This window comes from Chiloscyllium punctatum, chromosome 31 (genome assembly GCF_047496795.1).
Source record: "Chiloscyllium punctatum isolate Juve2018m chromosome 31, sChiPun1.3, whole genome shotgun sequence".
Classification (NCBI taxonomy): Eukaryota; Metazoa; Chordata; class Chondrichthyes; order Orectolobiformes; family Hemiscylliidae; genus Chiloscyllium; species Chiloscyllium punctatum.
The window spans coordinates 72,357,828-72,375,372 of NC_092769.1; the positions used below are offsets into that span (position 1 = coordinate 72,357,828).

Here is a 17,545-nt window from a genome sequence, read left to right on the forward strand (position 1 = left end):
GACCCCGGGGCGAAGGTTTTATTTTCATGCGAGTGAGTTGTTATAGAGTAATAGAGTCGTACAGCACAGAAACAACCAGTCCATGCCGAACATAATCCCAAATAAAGCTAGTCCCACCTGCCTGCTCCTGGCCCATATCCCTCCACACCTTTCCTATTCATGTACCTATCCAAATGTATTTTAAATGTTGTAACTATACCTGGACCTACAACTTCTTCAGGAAGTTCATTCCACATGCAAACCACCCTCTGTGCAAATCAATTGCCCCTCATGTCTTTTATTAAATCTGTCTCCTCTCACTTTAAAAGTATGCCCCCTAATCCTGAAATTCCCCACCCAAGGGAAAAGACACCTACCATTAACCCTATCTGTACCCCTCACGATCTTATAGAGCTCTCAACCTCGTAGAAAAACTGAAATAGCTGGAAAAGCTCAGCAGGTCTGACAGTATCTGTGGAGGCACAGTGACTTAGTGCTACCTCACAGTGTCAGGGAACAGGGTTCGATTCCACCCTTGGGCAACTGTGTAGAGTTTGCACATTCTTCCCGTTTCTGCTGGGTGCTCTGGGTTTCCTCCTACAGTCCAAAGACATGTGGGTTAGGTGGACTTGCCATGGGAAATTGCCCTTAGTGTAGGTTAGGTGTGTCAGCCATGGGAAATACAGGGTTACAGGGATAGGGTACGAGGATGTGGATGGGTCTGGGTGGGACGCTGTTCAAGTGGTTGATGTGGGCTCGTTGTGCTGAATGGTCAGTTTCCACTCTTTGGGGATTCTATTCTAAATCAGACTTAATGAGTCATGTGACCCTTCCTCAACCTCCAACACTCCAGTGAATAAACAGAAAGTTCAACATTAACGTTTCAGAGAGAATTGGGCTTTTACTCATAAGGGAATATCATTTTACAAGGTCTGGGGAGGGGGAAAGAGGAGGAGAGTGGAATGATTTGGATAACTCACCAAAGGGCCAACATCAATGCCATGGGCTGAATGGTCTCATCCTGTGCTGTATCAATCCGTAATCCTGGATGGTTTCAATGTGCATCCAATTTGCAAGACGACTTGGGATGTGAAAGACTCATTTGCCTATTTGGTCTCATCCTGTCGATACCTTATCCACATTTTTGGTAACCCATGCCAGGGGTTGGTGGTGGGAAGTTAGACTGGGGAGAGGAAATGATCCTGCAATCTCAGGAGGGGTGAGTAAAGGTATAGAGAGTGAAGGAGGGGCAGGGATTCTTTTTTTAAATTCTACATTGCTGGGTGTGAACATCATTGAGAAGCAATGGCAGGATTTGTGCCTAGATTATTAGACTAAACCTCAAAACTTGTTCTGATTTACTATTGTCACATGTTCTGAGATACAGTGAAAAGTATTGTTTTGGGTGCTATACAGGCAAATCATAGCTTATGTAAGTCCCTCAGGGTAACAGAACAGAATGCAGTGTTACAGCTACTAAGAAGAATCCCTACAGTCTGAAAGCTGTGCATCGAGTCCACACCAACCATCCAAACAGCATACCACCCAGAGCCATCGTATCCCAGTAACCCTGCATTTTCAATGGCTGATCCACCTAGCCTACATATCCCCTGTGGGGTGGCATGGTGGCTCAGTGGTTAGTACTGCTGCCTCAACACCAGGGACCCGAGTTTGATTCCAGCCTCGGGTGGTTACCAGCTTGGAGTTTGCACATTCTCCCCGTGTCTGCATGGGCTTCCTCCGGGTGCTCCAGTTTCCTCCCACAATCCAAAGATGCGCAGCTCAGGTGAATTGGCCATGCTAAAATTGCCCATAGTGTTAGGTGCATTAGTCAGAGAGAAATGGGTCTGGGTGGGTTACCCTTCGGAGGGTCAGTGTGGACTTATTGGGCTGAATGGCCTGTTTCCACAATGTAGATAATCCCTGGACACAATGGATAATCTACCCTAGTCTGCACAATCTATGGACTATTGGAGGAAACCAGAGTACTGGGAGAAAACTCAAGCAGACAAGATGCAAACTCCACAGAGTCAGTTACCTCAGTCTAGAATTGAACCCTGGCACTGTGAGGTAGCAGTGCTAACCAGAGGGCCACCATGCCACCCAAGAAGGTGCAGAGAAAGATCAACTTTAATATACGAGAGGTCCGTTCATAAGCCTGATAACAGTGGGGAAGAAACTGTCTTGAATTTTTTGCCACGTGTTTTCAAAGTTTTGCATCTTTGGCCTGATGGAAGAGTTTGGGAGAGTATATGTTGGGATGGGAGGGGTCTTTGATGATGTTGGCTGCCTTCCCAAGACAGCGGGAAGTATAGACGGAATCAATGGGTGGGGGGCTGGTTTATGTGATGGACTGGACTGTGTTCACAATTCTCTGTAATTTCTTGCGCTCTTGGTCAGAGCTGTTACAATACTAAGCTGTGATACATCAGGATAGGATGCTTTCTAATGGTGCATCTACAAAAATTGGCAAGTGTCATTGTGGACAGGCAAGATTTCCTTAGCCTCTTCAGGAGGTAGAAGCATTGTTGTGCTTTCTTGACCGTAGTGTCGACATGGATGAACCAGGACAGTTTGGTGGTGATCATCACTCCCAGGAACTTGACAGCATCTCTGTCTCAGCACCGTTGTTACAGACCAGGGCATGCCCTCCACTACACTTTCTGCAGTCGATGACCAGCTCCTTTGCTTTGCTGACGTTGAGGAAGAGATTGCTGTCCTAACACCAGGCTTACACCTGGGTCTCCGGCGCTGTGAGGCAGCAGTGCTGACCATGGAGCCGCCTATGCTGCATGTAATGTTGGTATGTCCAGATAATGTCATCGCCCAGTTGGATGGATTAAGCCACAGCCTAGCTGTGCACCCTTTCCCCCAAAGGTCTGCTGTATGGTCCTTCCATCCCCCACTCCCATCTCAATGGATGTCCGTAGACTTGAGTGAGTGATCCCTGCTTTGGGAAGCTCCTGAGAGAATCTGCGCTAACCATTTTAGGAACATAGGAATATAAGAACAGGAGTCACCTTCAAGCTAGACATCCAGTGTGGGCATGATGGGTTGACTAGCCTCCCTCAACGCCATGTCAATTCTGCGATTCAAACCTGCCCTGGCATTTAATATGACCATAGCTGATCGAATATTTTAATGCCTTTTACCCACACTGTTCCCATAATCCATTATACCATTGATAGTTGATGGGGAGGTGATGGTCTAGTGGTATTGCCACTGGGCTAGCAGTGCAGTGACCTGGATACTGTTCTAGTAGATCCAGCTTCAAATTACTGTGCTAACTAGGATAGACTTATATAAGAGCTTCTGTCCTTTTTTTTGTCTGCAGTTTGTAGGGAATGATAAAGGCTAACAGGTATGACAATAGTTTTTTTCAATTTCATAAATAGAGAAGTAAAGCACTGTGCCCCTTCAAACTGCGAAGTCACCACAATTGTGGGGTTCCTCCGGGTGCTCTGGTTTCCTCCCACAGTCCAAAGGTGGGCAGGTTAGGGTGGATTGGCCGTGCTAAATTACCCCATAGTGTCCAGGGATGTGCAGGTTAGGGTGGATTGGCCATAAAAGTTGCCCCATAGTGTCCAAGGATGTGCAGGTTAGCGTGGATTGGCCATGCTAAATTGCCCCATAGTGTCCAGGGATGTGCAGGTTAGGATGGATTGGCTGTGCTAAATTGCCCCATAGTGTCCAGGGATGTGCAGGTTAGCGTGGATTGGCCATACTAAGTTGCCCCATAGTGTCCAAGGATGTGCAGGTTAGGGTGGATTGGCCGTGCTAAATTGCCCCATAGTGTCCAGGGATGTGCAGGTTAGGGTGGATTGGCCATGCTAAATTGTCCAATTGTGCTCAGGGAAGTGCAGGTTAGGGTGGATTGGCCGTGCTAAATTGCCCCATAGTGCCCAGGGATGTGCAGGTTAGGGTGGATTGGCCGTGCTAAATTGTCCCATAGTGCCCAGGGATGTGCAGGTTAGGGTGGATTGGCCATGCTAAATTGTCCAATTGTGCCCAGGGATGTGCAGGTTAGGGTGGATTGGCCGTGCTAAATTGCCCCATAGTGTCCAGGGATGTGCAGGTTAGGGTGGATTGGCCATGCTAAATTGTCCAATTGTGCCCAGGGATGTGCAGGTTAGGGTGGATTGGCCGTGCTAAATTGCCCCATAGTGTCCAGGGATGTGCAGGTTAGGGCGGATTGGCCATACTAATTTGCCCCATAGTGTCCAAGGATGTGCAGGTTAGGGCGGATTGGCCGTGCTAAATTGCCCCATAGTGTCCAGGGATGTACAGGTTGGGGTGGATTGGCCGTGCTAAATTGTCTAGGCAAAAGTGAGGACTGCAGATGCTGGAAACCAGATTTTAGATCAGAGTGGTGCTGGAAAAGCACAGCAGGTCAGGCAGCATCCGAGGAGCAGGAAAATCGACATTTCGGGCAAAAGCCCCCATAGTGTCCAGGAATGTGCAGGTTAGGGTGGATTGGCTGTACTAAATTGTCCCATAGTGTCCAGGGATGTGCAGGTTAGGGTGGATTGGCTGTACTAAAATTGTCCCATAGTGTCCAGGGATGTGCAGGTTAGGGTGGATTGGCCGTGCTAAATTGTCCCACAGTGCCCAGGGATGTGCAGGCTAGGATGGATTAGCCGTGGGAAATGCAGGGTTACAGGGATTGGGTGGGATGCTTTTGGTGTGGACCCGACGGGCTGATTGGCCTGATTCCACACTGTTGGGATTCTATGGTTGTTTCCCCAGAGAAATGATCTGTATTTTAATTTTGAATTTTAGTATTCTATCCTAAACATATTAAAGACCTGAGCATACCTCCTGTAAACTCCCCATTGTGAGCGTATTTAAACTGAAACGTACCTATGTAAACTTGTCACGCTGAAATTGCACACTCCTGCCACTGACGGCTGTGGCGTTGTCTCCACTGAGATGACTAATTCTACAGATACTTTTTCATTCAATTAATAAAGCGACAAGTTGACAGAACCGGAGCTATAACCTGTCCAAATAAATGCAATTCAAAATCAAAGCAACGGATTGTTTTATTTTTCTGCATCCGAAGGGAAACTCTGAAAACTAGAAATTGCTGAGGAAACCAGGGGAGCTGCTATTAACATCCCTTTGTTTTTTTTTAAAACAAAAAATGTTTGGGGGACTGAAGTTTGTTGGGATCGCTCCGGGAGAGGTGGAGGAGGAAACTTCTGGCCAGTCGAGGGAACGGTGTCAGTGTGGGTGGCGCAGTGGAGAGAACTGCATGGAACCTGACCTGGAAATCCAGTGCTAAATCCACCGAGCTCCAGGAAGAAGGACTGACAATATACAGCTGACCCCGGAGTGCGCTTGCAAAATCCCAGCTTCAGTAACGCAGCAATACCCTTTTTTTAAAAAAAAATTATCCTGGCCCACTGCCAGATCACGTCTAGGGGTCTGCTCTTTTTGCAAAAAAGTGCACACACACTTAAAAAAAATTTTTTTTTTGCAATTTGAAACCGTCTTTGGATTTTTTTTGTTTTTGTTCTGCAATGCATATTTTTTTTCTGTCTCTTTTGGAACAGATTGTAATCCAGGACACACCCCCTTTCTTTTCCAATGTAAGATTTGGAGCCAGTCCCACAGTTCTAGTCAAACCAAGCATTCTGTGAGTGCAGTGTGTTGTTGGGGAGTTTTAGTGAAGACAGCAGCGAGAGAAGGAGAGAGAGAGAGAGAGAAAAACCACCTCCTCCCTCTCTCTCCTGGACCCGGGGATGTTGATATGCGTTCCATGGATTCAAAGACTCTCGGTTTGTTGGTGGGTCTAGGACTGGCTTGTCTAGCGTGGGTCTCTGTCCGAGCTAACGACCAATGGCAAGAACGGTTCAAGGTGGTCTTCACACCGACCATCTGCCAGCGGACTTGCCTGAAGGGTCAGTGCCAAGACAGCTGCCAACTGGGTAACACTACCACCCTGATCAGTGAGAATGGGCATATTGCTGATACCCTGACGGGTTCTGGCTTCCGAGTGGGTAAGTGACAGCATTAACTGACATCTCCCTCTCTCTCCCACCCCACTCCCCCCACTGCTGCCTTCCAAGCTTTCTCTGGGATCTCCCCATTCCGAAGATAGTCGGTAGGGATGGGAAGACTGGAGAGGGTTAGCAGGAATGACAGTTTCACAGCGAATCACTACCCCCTATCCCGTCCACCTCCTGGTGGTTACTGTCTTCCTGCTGAAGTTAAGTGGGGGGTCACCCTCAGTTCTCGGACCTGCCGAGTGTCTCAGAAGCGCGCATCTGTGCTCTTACGTCTGTAAGAGATGGTTTGTTTGGATAGAGTCAAGCTCCAGTGTTTGTTTGTTTCCTTGGATGCTACTGGACAGAACCATTTGTATGTGTACAAACACTTTTTTAAAATGAAAAATGTGTATTTTTGAAATTTTAAAAAATTATACCGGTACAGTGTGGACATTCAGCCCATCAAGTCTGCACTGACCCTCTGAAGAGCATCCCACCCTGACCCACACTGTCCCTGTAACGCCACATTTCCCCATGACTAAGCCACCTAACCTGCACATTCCTGGGCACTATGGGACAATTTAGCACGGCCAATCCACCCTAACCTGCACATCTCTGGGCACTATGGGACAATATACAATGGCCAATCCACCCTAACCTGCACATCTCTGGGCACTATGGGACAATATACAATGGCCAATCCACCCTAACCTGCACATCCCTGGGCACTATGGGACAATTTAGCACGGCCAATCCACCCTAACCTGCATGTCCCTGAATACTATGCGACAATTTAGCATAGCCAATCCACCCTAACCTGCACACCCCTGGGCACTGTGGGACAATTTAGCATGGTCAATCCACCCTAACCTGCACATCCCTGGAGACCATGGGACAATTTAGCACAGCCAATCCACCCTAACGTGCACATCCCTGGGCACTATGGGACAATTTAGCATGGCCAATCCACCCTAACCTGCACATCCCTGGACACAATGGGACAATTTAGCATGGCCAATCCACCCTAACCTGCGTGTTTTTGGACTATGGGAGGAAACCCCACATAGACACAGGGAGAATGTGCAAACTCCACTCAGACAGTCGCTCAAGGCTGGAATTGAGCCTGAGTCCCTGGCGCTGTGAGGCAGCAGTGCTAACCCACTGAGTTACCACGCCGGCCTTATTTTTGTCCAGCTCGTAGGCAAGAGGCACCATTGTTCCATCCCTTGGCAGTTCAGTTTTTAAGGCAATTTGACTGGGACTGCAAGAGGCCATTCAGCCACATCCCCTACTCCTTCTGTCTACTCTACTCTGCCCCTACCCCCTCAGTTAATTTCTGCTTTGATTTGTTGATGATCTCATGTGCCCCTAGCCTCTATAGATACTTCCAAATGAAGCCTTTGGGTGATATTGGGACCATGACACAGGTGACTGACTGGTGGGGACATGAGTGGGCACAGTTTGGGTGGCACAGTTGGGTGTTGTGGAGATCACCAAGCAAGGATTCCATGCTTTGTATTGCAATCTAAAACACTTCCCATCACCAAGAGTGAGGAGAAAGATCTAGTTTGGCTGTGATGCATGTTGTGGTGGAATAGTCTGATCATCTCAGGGCTTCCCACTTGGTAGTACAATGGGAAGTTGATGCTCCTGGATTGGGGGAGTGGTGAGGAGGAGTGCTTTTCACCTTTCTCTGTTTGTCCTGATGGAAATTAAAGCAGCTCCAAAACTGCCAAACCTTTCTTACCCCTCTCCCCCACCCTCCACCTTGAGGCTTGACCATTGCCACGAGTCCTCTATGAGAAATGGGAGACTGATTATAGACTCAACCACTGCTGGCTCAGAGACCAGGGTAGGATCAGATCAGCTGCAATCGTATTGAATGGTGGAGCAGATTCGATGAGCTGAATGGCCTGCATCTGCCCCTGCGCCTTATGGAAATCTCAACTCGTGACTCCATTCAGGGTCCCAACCCTCTGGTTTGGGGAAGTCCTGACTTTAAGAACTCTGTGCAACTCCCTGCGCAGCATGAGAAAGTTTAATCTCTTCACACTCTCACTGTCACAGCTGTGGACTTGTAGTATGCCCTGTCTGTCGCCATGTCAGTGACAGTGATTGGAGCTCTCCTGTACTTAAACTGCTTTAAGTTGCTCTGTGAAAGGATTTGGATTTTGAAAAGTGTTCTGGAGGCTAGAAAATCATTGCCAGTTTCCGATGCCGATACAGTTTCAGCTCACGGAAAACACAAATCAGAATGTACCTGAGGGGAAAGCAGCAGTGACACCAATTTCCTTAACTCCTGACTTAATAACCTGTGGCCATGTCCTTCTCTGATATCATCCGGGGACTTGCCTGAACAGGTCGTGGGAAAAGGGTGGGGTTTTGTACAGCTTTTCCTTTTTGCCTGTGTCAATGAATCAGACAGCTGTTAGCAGCTCGGGCGTGCTGTGATCTTTGAAACTCATACCTAGGCTAACGCTCCCAGTGTCTTGTGTGTGTGGGCAGCACCATTCACCTCTTGCCCCCACTCCCCAGATTAAATGCCAGTTTACGGTCCACGTCTAACCTGGATGTTGAAGGTTGTTGGCACTGGGGAAGTGATGGCCTAGTGGCATTATTGCCAAAATGTTAATCCAGAGATTCGTTTAGTGTCCTGGGGTTAGAGTTCAAGTCCATATTTTGATACAAATCTGGAATGAAGACTCTAATGATGTTGAATGTTGGTCAAAAACCCATCTGGTACACGGATGTTCTTTATAGAGCAAGGAAACAGGCCCTTCGGTCCAACCAGTCCATGCCAAAAGTAATCCCAAACTAAACTAGTCCCACCTGCCTGCTCCAGGCCCATATCCCGCCAAACCTTTTTTATACATGTACTGATCCAAGTGTCTTTTAAATGTTTTGACTTTACCCATGTTCGTCACATCCTCAGGAAGTTCATTCCACACGCGAACCACCCTCCATGTAAAAATTTTGCCCTTCTCTGCCATCCTTGATCCAGTCTGGACTACATGTGCCTCCAGACTCCACAGCAATGCGGTTGACTCTTCACCGCCCTGTGGGATGGCCAGTCTAGTGATGTCCTCATACTGTGAAGGTGCGCACTTACGATTGGAAGCCGATGGGCAGCTACTTTGGCTGGTCAGTTAATTCAGTCAGGCCCACATCATGAGTCCAAAGCCTGTGCTGGCTGGGGTCAATGTGATCTCCCTATTTTTGTGTCCATTCCCCTTCCCCCCAACCTTGAGGATTAAACTTTCACTAAGAGTGGAGGAGCACTCCCCATGTCCTGAGCCAGTGTGGCTCCCTCGGCCAAGGGTGATCAAAGAATCACAGAATTCATAGATGAATGAAATTCATAGAATCCCTACAGTGTGGAAACAGGCCCTTCGGCCCAACAGGTCCACACTGACCCAGCGAAGAGTAACCCACCCAGACCCATTCCCCTACCCTACTACTCCACACTTATCCCTGACTAATGCATCTAACCTACACACCCCTGAACACTATGGGACAATTTCCCATGGCCAATCCACCCTGACCTGCACATCTTTGGATTGTTGGAGGAAACCAGCACACCCAGAGGAAACCCACGCAGACATGGGTAGAATATGCAAACTCCACACAGACAGTTGCTCGAGGGTGGGATCGAACTTGGGTCCCTGGCGTTGTGCCACCCTTGTTATAGTGCCATTCAGCACATCATGCCTGCACTGGTTCTCTCCTCTAGTGCCAATCTCCTCATATCCCTACCCACCAGTTATATGTAGATAATCATCCAATGCCCCCCTTGAATGCCTCAATTGAACTTACCTCCAAGTAATTCATTCCAGACCCAGACTACTTGCCCAGCAAAAGAGTTCTTTTTTTGTCACTTTTCATTTGCACATTAGTTTAAAAATCTGATTCTTTTCCCCCTTCTTTCATCATGGAATGTGACATACTCTTGATGCTGGGATACCTGCTTAGCTTACCCTGTTGTTACATTCATTCATGGGATGAGTGCATCGTTGGGGAGGCCAGCATTTATTGCCCATCCCTAATTGCCCAGGGTCAACCACATTGCTGTAGGTCTGGAGTCACATGAAGGTCAGATCTGGTAAGGATAGTAGATTCCTTCCCTGAGGGACATTAGTAAACCAGATGGGCTTTTCTAACAATTGACTCATCGTCATCATTAGACTCTTAATTCTAGATTTTTCTTTAATTCAAATTCCACTATCTGCCATGATGGGATTCAAACGCAGTTTCCCAGAACATTACTTGGGTTTCTGGATTAATAGTCCAGTAGCTAGGACAAATGTTCGGCACAACATCGTGGGCCGAAGGGCCTGTTCTGTGCTGTATTGTTCTATGTTCTATGTTCTATGATAATACCACTAGGCCATCTCCTTATATTTGTTTTTGAGCTGGAGCCATAGTGTGAGAAACTTCGATATAATTATCATGTCACAAGTACATAATATACCTAAGTACATAAAGTAAATCAGTACATAAGACAGTGGGGAGAGGTGTACTTCGGGCAGCACAATGGCTCAATTGTTAGCACTGCTCCTCACAGCGTCAGGGACCAGGGTTCAGTTCCAGACTCAGACGATTGTGGAGTTTGTACATTCTCCCTGTGACTGTGTGGGTTTCCTCCCACAGTCCAAAGATGTGCAAATTAGGTCAGGTTGGCTGTGCTAAATTGTCTTTGGATGTGTAGGCTAATGGATTAGCCGTGGGAAATGCAGGGTGATGGGGTAAGGGGGTGGCTCTGAGTGTGATGCTCTTTGGAGGGTTGATATGGGTTGGATGGCTTGCTTCCACACTGGACTCTATGATTTGCCCCTGGAGCGCCCATAAGTACCCCACAGCCAATGAGGTATCTATTGAAACAACATTGCTGTCAGAATGTAGGATGCGCAGCAAGATCCAACAAAATGGCAACCGGGTGATTTGTTTTAGTTCAGTGGGTGTTACTTGAGGGCTAAACATTGGCTCGTGGTACACTGGTGGTGAGATGTGGGTGAAGGTGGGGCCTGCTGCAGGAGGCTGTGGTCTTTTAAGGACACCGCCCTCCCTCCCACTCAGGAACATGTGAAAGATCTCATTGCTAAAGGCCTGCAGAATTCTTCTCCACCCACACTGAGAGGTACAGCATGGAAACAGACCCTTCAGATCCAACTTGTCCCTGCCAACCAGATATCCAAAATTAATCCAGTCTCATTTACCAGCATTTGGCCCATATCCCTGTAAGCTCTTCCTATTGAAATATCCAACCGGATGCCTTTTGAATGTTGCAATTGTGCCCGCCTCCACCACTTTCTCTGGTAGCACATTCCATATAAGCACCACTCTCTGCATGGAAAAGTTGTCCCTTAGGTCCCTTTTAAATCTTTCCCCTCTCACCTGAAACTTATGCTCTCTAGTTTTGTACTCCCCTGCCCTGGGGAAGAAACCTTGGCTATTCACCCTATCCTTGCCCCCTCATCATTTTATAAAGGTGACCTCAGCTTCTGATGCTCCAGGGAAAATAGCCCCAGCCTACGCAGCCTCTCCCTGTAGTCAAATCCTCCAACTCTAGTAACATCTTTGCAAATCTTTTCTGAAGCCTTTGAATATTAACAACATGTTTCACTACAGCAGGGAGAACAGAATTGAATGCAGTATTCCAAAAGTGGCCTAACCAATGTCCTGTACAGCCGCAATATGATCTTCCAATCCCTCTCCTCAATGCACTGACCAATAAAAGCATGTATACCAAACGCCTCCTCCACCATTGTATCTACCTGCAAATCAGCTTTTCATGAACTCTGAAGTGAACACCAAGGTATCTTTATTTGCCATTCCTCTGGCAAAGCAACTAAGTTGTACCTGCCTCCACCACTTCCTCTGGCAGTTCATTCCACAAACACACCACCCTCTGGATGAAACCGTCGCCCCTCAGATCACTTTGCTGGCTTGGATTGTGCCCCGTTCCTCTGGGTCTGAGATTTGAACCCACGCTGCTCTGCCTGGCGAGAGGCCCAGTCTCCAGCTCTGCGGTTTCATCTGTCCAGTGTTGGCCCAGACGTCCGACTAACCCTGGGTTGTGAGGGAATTTCTAAAATATTAACCAAACACCAAAAGGTATGTTTGGTAAAATAGAACTCAACTTGTCCCACAGTCTTTTGACGTGGCGCTGTTTCGTATCAGAGAGCGGGAGAATTTTACAGCACAGTGGACCTTTTAGTTCACTTCATCCTACACTAACTCCTAGAAAGAGCTAGCCACATGTTCCTATCTCCATGCTCATTCCACATACCCTTTGAAATGTTTGCTTTTCAAATATTTATCCACTTCCAATGTAAGACCTCTTATGAGTTTTGCTGCATCCGCAGTTTATGGTCAAGTAACCCATGTCCCGACGCATATTTTACCTAAAGAAAACAACATTCTCCCAAGCTTTCTCTGCCTTATTGGTGACCATCCTCAACAGAAAGCCTGCTGCCAAGTGGTTTTTCCCAACTTATCTCTATTGACTTGACTCAAAATTGTGAACACTTTCTAATGTTCTCCTCCCTAACCTACATTCTTCAGCTTCAGTTTCTTTATACTTTTAATAAAACAGTTCATGAACGCATCTCTGAATTGGTCTGACTAAATCACATCTGCTTATTCTGTGCCGTCTTCAAATCCTTGTAAAAGTAAGATAACCAGCAAGACAAGCAATCATTATACATCTTACTCTGTGTCTAACCTCCCCTCCCATCCTGGTATCCTGGGAGTGTGTAATGGGGACATTGTAAAGGGAGGTTTACTTTGTATCTAACTCTGTGCTGTCCCTGTCCTGAGAGTGTTTGATGGGGATAGTGTAGAGAGAGTTTTACTCTGCATCTAACGCCATGCTGTCCCTCTCCTAGGGATGTGTGATGGCGACAGTGTAGATAGAGACAGGTTTACTCTGTATCAAATCCATTGCTGTCCCTGTCCTGGGAATGTTTGTTGGGGGCAGTGTTGAGGGAGTTTTACTTTGTATCTAGCACTGTGCTGTAACTTGCCTGCAAATATTTGAAATTGACAGTATAGAGGGAGCTTTACTCTGTATCTAACCCAGTGCTGTCCCTGTCCCAGGGAATGTTTGTTGGGGGACAGTGTAGAGAGCGCTGTACTCTATATCTGACTCCATGCTGCCCCTGTCCTGGAAGTGTGCGATGGGGGACAGTGTAGAGAGAGCTTTACTCTGTATTTAACCTGACTGTTTGATACGGTCTGAAATGGAAAATGTTAAGTTCCCAACTCTGACAGTCTTTCCCCGAATTAGCAGGCAGTGTTCAACAGGGTGGTTGTGTAAATTGAAAATAAAATTGACGTCATGTAATTATTGTTTTAAATCATGATTCCTTGGATCATTTCGCTTCAAATAGAATTATACGCAGCACTGGGTGGATGTGGAACCTTGCTGTGCTGTGCCTTGGCTCCTAGGGGTCAGTTGTATTTGCAGAATAATTACCTCTATTAGTGTGGCACGGAGCACTTGACAGGAATGTGGGTACAGACCAACAGGCAGATGGAGGGAAAGAGGTCTGGTAATCTCTGCTTTCAACAACTTAGTAGCTGTAATTCAAAAAGCAAAGGAGGAAAAAAGAGCTTGTACAAATAAACATTTTAAAGTGCTCCTGAGAATGAATCACAGTTCAAAGGCTTTTGACTATAATTATGTGGGCATTGTGGCTGTCATTTGTTGTTGTAGCCTCCAGAGGCTAGAGAATGACCAGTCCGTCTATTTCTGGCTGCGATATTTGAGTGACAAGTGGGGGTGGCGTGGCGGCTCAGTGGTTAGCACTGCTGCCTCACAGTGCCAGGGATCCAGGTTTGATCCCACCCTCAGGCGACTGTGTGGAGTTTGCATGTTTCCCCGTACCTGTGTGCGTTCCCTCCAGGTGCTCCACTTTCCTCCCACAGTCCAACAATGTGCAGGTTAGGCTGGATTGGCCAAACTCAATTGCCCCATAGTACTCAGGGATGTGCAGGCTCAGTGGATTAGCCATGGGAAATGCAGGGTTATAGGGTAGGGGGAAGGTCTGGGCTGGCTGGATGGTTGGTGTGAACTTCATAGGCTGAATGGCCTGCCCCACGCTGTAGGGATTCCGTGATTCTAAATGAAGTGATGGCCAGAAATGTTTGCTTTATTATTTCTAATGCCCTCAAAAACAGGGGAGCCTCTGACAGTGCAGAACTTTGCTGCACCTGCAGTATTACATCCATTTAGATTAGGTTAGATTAATTACATTACAGTGTGGAAACAGGCCCTTTGGCCCAACAAGTCCACACTGACTCACCGAAGCACAACCCACCCATTTACCCCTTACCCAACACTACGGGCAATTTAGCGTGGCCAATTTACCTGACCTGCACATCTTTGGACTGTGGGAGGAAACCGGAGCACCCGGAGGAAACCCACGTCGACACAGGGAGAACGTGCAAACTCCACACAGTCAGTTGCCTGAGGCGGGAATTGAACCCAGGTCTCTGGCGCTGTGAGGCCAGATTGGGGGTGGTTGGATCTGGGGCTCAGATGAAAGTCTTGTCATGAACTTAATTTGAGAAAGTGAGGTCTTTCTCTTGTACATGTTTGGCCAAGTCAGTTGAGAGAGAGAAAGACAAAACAGATGTTTGCTCACAGCACTCCCTATTGGCCAATGTCTGCAACTACGTTGTTACAGACAATAGTTTACATATGGCATCTCCATGATAAATGTGTATCTAAAATTCAGGGTGTTGGCCAGGAAATTGTGTGTGTACACGAGATTTTTAATAATATATGAACTTTTTCTCACAAATCGGACCTGATCAGTAGCACCTAAACATATCTTATTTAGTGTAATACATCTTTGCCTCGGATCAAACAATCCTTATAGAGTGGAAGCAGGCCAGTCAGCCCATCAAGTCTATACCGACCCTCCAACAAGCATCCCACCCAGACACACCAACCCTACCCCCACATTTCTCATGACTAATCCACCTAGCTTGTACATCCCAAGGGACAATCGAACATGGCCAATCCACTCTAATCTGCAAATCTTTGGACGGTGGGAGGAAGCCAGAGCACCTGGAGGAAAGCCCACGCAGACACGGGGAGAACGTGCGAACTCCACACAGACAGTCACACGAGGCTGAAATTGAATCCAGTCCCTGACACTGTGAAGCAGCAGTGCTACCCACTGAGTCACCCATCGCCTCAAGCTTTTACATGTGCAGTTTATCTTTTGAACAATATGCTTCAATTTTCTACCAGTATTTTGTATTCCTGCATCCCAGTTTCTAACCCATCCCTCTTGAATGTACTCACTCATTCAGGGTGCTTTCCCTATCCTTCCCCTGCCCCATTCAAAGCAGGAATTCACCCAAGTGTAATCCTGGACTGTGAATTTCAACAGTCCAACCTACTGTGGGGGGTATACTGTAGAAACTGATCAGTGCACCTCATTTCCCAACAGGTATCATTGAATGCTGAATGCCGGCTGACTTTCTTCTCTGTCCACAGTTTACAGGGTCTGTTGTTTTGAGTCCAACTCCGGACAACCAAAGTTCATAGTCTTAAACTTACACTCACAGTGCCAATACCGAGGGAATGCAGTGCCTTCAGAGGTTCAGCATAAGCCCTCAACTTTCTACGCTCCAGTGAAAGAAGTCCCAGCCTATCCAGCCTTTCATTATAACTCAAACCCTCCATACCTGGTAACATCCTGGGCTGGCATGGTTGCTCAGTGGTTAGCACTGCTGCCTCACAGCACCAGGGTCCCACCCTTGGGTGACTGTCTGTGTGGAGTTTGCACATTCTGTGTGGATTTCCTCCGGGTGCTCCGGTTTCCTCCCACAGTCCAAAGATGTGCAGGTTAGGGTGGATTGGCCGTGCTAAATTGCCCATAGTGTTAGGTGCAGGGTAAATGTAGGGGAATGGGTGTGGGTGGGTTACTCTTCGGAGGGTCGGTGTGAACTGGTTGGGCCGAAGGGCCTGTTTCCACACTGTAGGGAAACTAATCTAATCAAATCTCTTCTGAACCCTCTCTATCTTAACAATATCCTTCCTGTAACTGGGTGACCAGAACTGGACACAGTACTCCAGAAGAGGAATCACCAACATCCTGTACAGCCTCAAGTTATTCCCTTCCTAAATGCCTCTCCCCCTCTCCCATCTCCTTTTAAAATAGCACTTACATCAACTCTGCTTCTTTGACTGGGTCTTACTTTGATTCCTGTTCATATTCCTTTGTGGTGCATTGCCTGTCGGTCACTAATTCAGTGAAGTTTGGCCGAGGCTGAAAGCAGTCACCAGTCTTTATCAGAAACAACACTTTAGGATTTTCAACATCTCCTACAGAAGGTGGTCGGGACCCTAGATTTCATGGAATTGTACTCCTCTGGTAGTGTTGGTACTGTCAGCTTAGACTCTATGCCCAATCAAGTGGATGATGGAATTCACGCTGGGCTTATACATTGGAGAGCAACTGCTTGGGTGAGCTACAAGAAGTGGACATTTTCTGTTGGATCTGTCTCCCAGTAAGAATCAGGGACTCAAACCTGGAGAAAGCTGAAAGATTTCGTGCAGTCTGTTAAAACCTGATCTCCTTATTTACGTGAATACATTGGAGAGGAGGTTTATTCGATTGATACCTGGAATGAGTGGATGTCTGATGAGGAAAAGATTGGACAAACTGGGCTTGTTTGGGGTCAGAATTAGGATTAGGGTTATTGCAGTGAAATGAAGGGTGATTTGATTGAAGCTCAAAATGTAATGGTCTTGACAAGGAGAATGCAGAAAGGGTGTTTCCTCTTATGTAGAAGATTCTTATATAGAGTCCCAACAGTGCAGAAAGAGGATATTCAGCCCATTGAGTCCACATTGACCCAGTTCCCCCAAACCACTGTGCCAACAATGCCAGTGAGTTCAGCAGGAAGGGGTATAGTTTTAAAATTAGGGATCACCCTTTTTTGGACAGAATAAGGGAGTTTCTTTTCTCTGAAGGCGGAGTGACTTCGAGACTCTGTCGCAAAAAGCAGTGGAGACAGGGCCTTTGACTGACTATAAAGATGGAGGTAGATAAATTCTTATTAGGCAGGAGGTTCAAAGGTTCTTGAGGATAGATGGGAATATGGAATTCAGGACACCAGCAGATTGACCACGGTCCTACTGAATGGGAGAGCAGGTTTCAGCCTGCTGAAATGATCTACTTCAGCTCCTAATGTGTATGTTCACAGAGTGGGAGAGGAGCTTTGAAATTTGACTCAGCAAGGGTTTAATAGTTGGCCATTAGTCCACAGTAATGAAATGTGACTGAACAAAACCTGGTTCTCAGCAAAAAACCGTTGATTATGGCAAAGTTGTTTCAAGGCTTTGGGACTTTCTCAAAGTCTCAGAATATAACATTTCAGTCTCATTGTCCCAAGTCAGGTAAACGTGGTAATTACGCTGTTTTGTTGTGTGTGCGTGTTCCATTTCTCGCTCTGGGTTCCCTGCCTTTGTCATGTACCATTCCACAGCCTGCTCCCACGCTACTGCCAGAGAGTGGGCAGCCTTTTAATCCGGTAATCTGTTTTCTTTCCCTGAGTGA

The 17,545-nt window shown here is 47.0% G+C and overlaps 1 protein-coding gene across 3 annotated transcripts in view; it reads left to right on the forward strand.

The window, feature by feature from the left end:
- The first annotated feature begins 5,579 nt into the window (after window positions 1-5,579).
- The window catches only part of ltbp3 (latent transforming growth factor beta binding protein 3), a 189,821-nt gene continuing 177,855 nt past the window's right edge, over window positions 5,580-17,545 (forward strand). For 2 of the 3 annotated variants that reach the window (XM_072551024.1, XM_072551025.1), the window contains exon 1: window positions 5,580-5,981. In XM_072551024.1, the coding sequence (XP_072407125.1) occupies window positions 5,732-5,981 (250 nt within the window). In that variant the 5' untranslated portion in view covers window positions 5,580-5,731. The remainder of the gene's footprint in view (window positions 5,982-17,545) is intronic. The other variant, XM_072551026.1, reaches the window with a different exon arrangement.